The sequence below is a fragment of the Simochromis diagramma genome, unplaced genomic scaffold (assembly GCF_900408965.1).
Source record: "Simochromis diagramma unplaced genomic scaffold, fSimDia1.1 OVJJ01000753.1, whole genome shotgun sequence".
Lineage (NCBI taxonomy): Eukaryota > Metazoa > Chordata > Actinopteri > Cichliformes > Cichlidae > Simochromis > Simochromis diagramma.
This window is the reverse complement of record NW_024387523.1, coordinates 13,397,726-13,402,158: the sequence shown is the minus strand read 5'-3', so window position 1 is coordinate 13,402,158 and position 4,433 is coordinate 13,397,726. Positions and strand designations below refer to the sequence as shown.

At 38.3% G+C, this 4,433-nt stretch overlaps 1 protein-coding gene across 1 annotated transcript; it reads right to left on the bottom strand.

Moving 5' to 3' along the window:
* Nucleotides 1-1,423: 1,423 nt before the first annotated feature.
* On the bottom strand, nucleotides 1,424-3,650 carry LOC120726843 (ladderlectin-like). Its single transcript, XM_040020826.1, has 2 exons — nucleotides 2,795-3,650; nucleotides 1,424-2,076 (listed from the first exon to the last, which is right to left on the bottom strand). Exons 1-2 carry the CDS (start codon nucleotides 2,880-2,882, stop codon nucleotides 1,646-1,648), a joined length of 519 nt encoding a protein of 172 aa, XP_039876760.1. The 5' UTR covers nucleotides 2,883-3,650; the 3' UTR covers nucleotides 1,424-1,645.
* Between the last annotated feature and the right edge of the window lie 783 nt (nucleotides 3,651-4,433).

Below are 4,433 nucleotides of genomic sequence, written 5' to 3'. Positions count from 1 at the left end.
ACTAAAATGTGATTAAAATAATAAAAAAAAACCACCACACAAATAAAGTTAAAATACAAGAAGGGAGGGAAGAGTCAGAATATAGGATGGTTAACAAGTTGTAGCTTCACTTCATTGCCATCAGAAGGAGACTCAGAAGGAGCACCCAGAGCCAGACTGAACAGGAAGAGGAGCAAGATCATGTTGGATCTTTACGTCTCAACCTTTGATGAAGAGCTGCTGAAGCTTCTTTGTACAGGATTTCTGCAGAGAGTTGGAGCTGCTTTCTTTTTTAGCTGCCTGAGAGGGTGTTTTCACTAATCACTGTGATATCATTGGCCAAATGGAACAAAACTCTCCACTGTAAACATCACTAACACCAGGCAGTAAAGACCATCAGATTCTAAAGAAATTAATAATTGCTGAACAGCCACGTCCTCCTGGCAGACTCAGAAGAACGGGACTGTATTTGCTGTAATTCTGCATTTATGATGTGATCAAAGGTCTTTTCAGCATAATGATTAAACAAACATGGAAGGTCAGAGTTGTAACAGGAAGAGAGCAGCTCACAAGCTCTACTTACTGCTCTAATAAACAAAGACTGAAAAAATTCTCAACATTAAAGAGGACTCAGCACCCAGAGTCACCCAATCAAGAAGAGGAGCAAGATCATGCTGAAGCTTTAAGTCTAGAAAACTAGAGCTATAAAACTAGAACAGAGTATTTAACATGTTATTTGTCATACACAAATGCTTCCAACAACGCTCATCGTAATGGATGTAAAAGTAAGACACCTGATAATTAAAGCATCTGACATCAGGACCTTTTTCTTCTGCTGCAATCAAGTGGCCATAATGTTCATAACAGGTACTTAAATTCCAGCTGTGAAGATTCAAATTTGTAAACATTAATACTTCAAAAAACAACTGAAAAACATTTTCTCAGTTACTGTTTTGTGAATGTTGTTAAGTCTCATTAAGCTGACTGTGCAGACAAACGTGTGCTTAGATTCTGGCCACTCTGTCATGCACCGGTTACTTTTATCATATTTTGATAGCAGGGTGTGTTAGAGACACTGGCTCTAATGTCCTCTAAGCACTGATTTGCTGAACTGCAGCCTTTGTCTTCAGGGAAAACATTGTGCACCTTTTCTCACCTTTTCGAAGATTTTTAGTTTTTCTGGAGCTATTAAGTGTGTGTAGTGTGAAAGCAAGAGTGCCCCCCCAAAGAAACATGACTTAACCTGGCTGCATATTATACAATAGTCTGTTCATACACATAACTACGCAATAGAGGTACTGATCATTAAATTTCATGTTTTGTTAGTAACGTCTTTGTTTGTTTGTTTTTATCTTGGAAAGACCTCAGAAAGCTTCTGTAACTAAAAGCACAGTGAGCATGTAGATTATTATTTTTATTATATAATCTGAATCATTTTCAGAACATGTTTGTTACCAAAAATCATTTTACATTCTTATTATAAATTATCACTCAGTTTTGAGCTCATCAGGAGGTGTGTAAATTTATTAGTATGACTGATTAGACATTCATGTTAAAGTTCAGTGATTTGCTATTTATATACAGACATAAACGTTTACATTGCTTTCTGTATCGTGCCACATGCATGTCACCATAGCATGTCCTTGCTGAATTAGTATCTTAATTTCTAAGCACAGACTTTGTGCTTTAAACAAACAAAGGCACAACTAGAAGAACATGGCCAGTCATTCCACATCTTAATTGTACGATAGTTTCTTGTAACACAGTCTTCATTTCCTCTATTGTTTGGCTCGCCTTTTTTCCAGTTAAAAAAGTCTACCACAGAGCCATCAGACCACATCCATCTGCCTTCTCTGTGGATGTCACTGAGTCCAATCCAGGTGGCCCTCTCATCAGGGTCGGAGTTCCTGATCAAGGATCTGACAAAGTTATCTTCCGCCATGTTGTGAATAGACACCAGGTGGGCTCCCTGTGACAAACAGTAGAACTCTGCATCAGACCAGCTCTTTGGTGTAGCTACATACTTATAGCAGCGGCCGTTGAAGCTCCACCAATACGTGGGACAGTTTCCTCTCAGGAGCTTCACTGCTCGGTCATCTGAAAAAGACAGAAACAAGAAGAGGAAAAAGATCATGATTTGTTTTTTAGTAACAGAAGAAACCTGATCTGTACTGCTAATATCCTAAAGGTGAGACCTGGTGTCAGGCTGCTTTTCTATATGTACTTCAGGGAATAGAAAGAAACATTACATATTAGCTTCACTGCATCAGCTTCCTGCTAAATCCAGATTAAAATTAAGAATCCATCTCCTCATATACAGTGTATTAAATACTCAGGCTACATCTTATTTTATGACCGATAGAGTGCTTTGCTCTCAGACTGTTGATTTACTTGTGGTTTTGAGGGTAATTGAAAGTAGAATGGGAGGCAGAGCCTTCCGCTTTAAGCCTCCTCTAATGTGTAATCAGCCAGTTTGGATTAAGGACACAGATAATCAATAATCTACTTTTAATATTAAGCTTTTCTTTTTGATGAGGCCTAAAGTTCCACCAGTCACAGTAAATGGCTGCTCCTGTCTGAGCCTGGTTCTGCTGGAGGTTTGAAACGTGGAACCAAATTAATGCATGTATCCCCAATTACACTAACAGAAATTTATCCTGAAAAAAAAAACAAGAAACATGATAAAAGTGCATTTAAAATCTAATGGTATGCTAAATAATATTAAAAAGATAAAAACAAAAAAGAAAACCCCCACAAAAAATAAACTACAATGAGTAAATGAAGGAAAAGAGGAGCCAGAATGTGGGACAGTTACCAAGTTGTAGCTTCACTTCATTGTCATCAGAAGGAGACTCAGAAGGAGCACCCAGAGCCAGACCGAGCAGGAAGAGGAGCAAGATCATGTTGGAGCTTTAAGTCTCAAAGTCTGATGAGGAGCTGCTGAAGCTTCTTTGTACAGGATGCTCAGATTTCTGCAGAGAGTTGGAGCTGCTTTCTTTTATAGCTGCCTGAGAGGGTGTTTTCACTGATCACTGTGATATCATTGGCCAAATGGAACAAAACTCTCCACTGTAAACATCACTAACACCAGGCAGTAAAGACCATCAGATTGTAAAGAAATTAATAATTGCTGAACAGCCTCGTCCTCCTGGCAGACTCAGAAGAACGTGACTGTATTTGCTGTAATTCTGCATTTATGATGTGATCAAAGGCCTTTTCAGTATAATGATTAAACAAATATGGAAGGTCAGAGTTGTAACAGGAAGAGGAGCAAGATCATGTTGGAGCTTTAAGTCTCAAAGTGTGATGAGGAGCTGCTGAAGCTTCTTTGTACAGGGTGTTCAGATTTCTGCAGAGAGTTGGAGCTGCTTTCTTTTATAGCTGCCTGAGAGGGTGTTTTCACTCCACTCTAAACAATAACACTAAAAATGAGCCAGAAAAATACATCAAATTCCAATGAACTGAGCTGATGTGTAATTTATGTTTATGGTACCACAAAGCTATATCAGCATAATGATTAATCAAACAGGGTGAATCAGGAAGGACCAAATAGAAACTCCTGAACTGCTCCAGTAAACAAAGACAGATTGAACTCTCCCTCTCAGAAGGATCCTCTCTATGTAGTCAGCCCAGACAGAGATATGTGACTCTGCTATGGCAGCCAGTAAAGTTGAAGTAAATACAAATTTTAAAATAAATTAAATAACATAATTTGGACCTTTGGTTTATAGATGGATTTTTGAATACCATCCATCCATCCATTCGCTTCTGCTCATCCTTTTCAGGGTTGTGGAGGGCGCTTGAGCCTATCCCAGCTGTCATACGGCGAGAGGCGGGGTACACCCTGGACAGGTCGCCAGTCTGTCGCAGGGCTAACACAGAGAGAGAGAGAGACAACCATTTGCACTCACATTCCCTCCTGCATTCACACCTATGGGCAATTTAGATTAGTCACTTAACCTATCCCCACAAACTGCATGATTTTTGAATACATTTAGTCTTTATCAAGCTTTTTGTGGTCTCACAATGCTTTATATAGACATCAATGGATATCAATAAACTCATTTATTATTTGATTGCATATTGAATATCGCCTGACTGCCTCTGTGCAAGTATGCAAAAGGAGAGAGACAGAAATACTTACTTTTTACTCTACGCAGTAATTATAGTAATAGTAGTAAGTACACTAATAATGTTTTCATGCATTCAGATTGATAAACACCTGTTGGATATGTGTGATATTTATCATGATATCAAACCAGCTGTTAAATCCCTGTCACAAAAGATACATGTCATTAGAAAACTCTGGAATCATGACATTGAGCAGTTTATAAAAGTATTTTTGGTCACATCTTATTAATATCAATCCAAATAATTGCAGTATCAAAAAACAGACCTGAGCTACAACAGAGAGGATGATTAATGTAGCTTTGTTTTTGGCAACAACAATAATA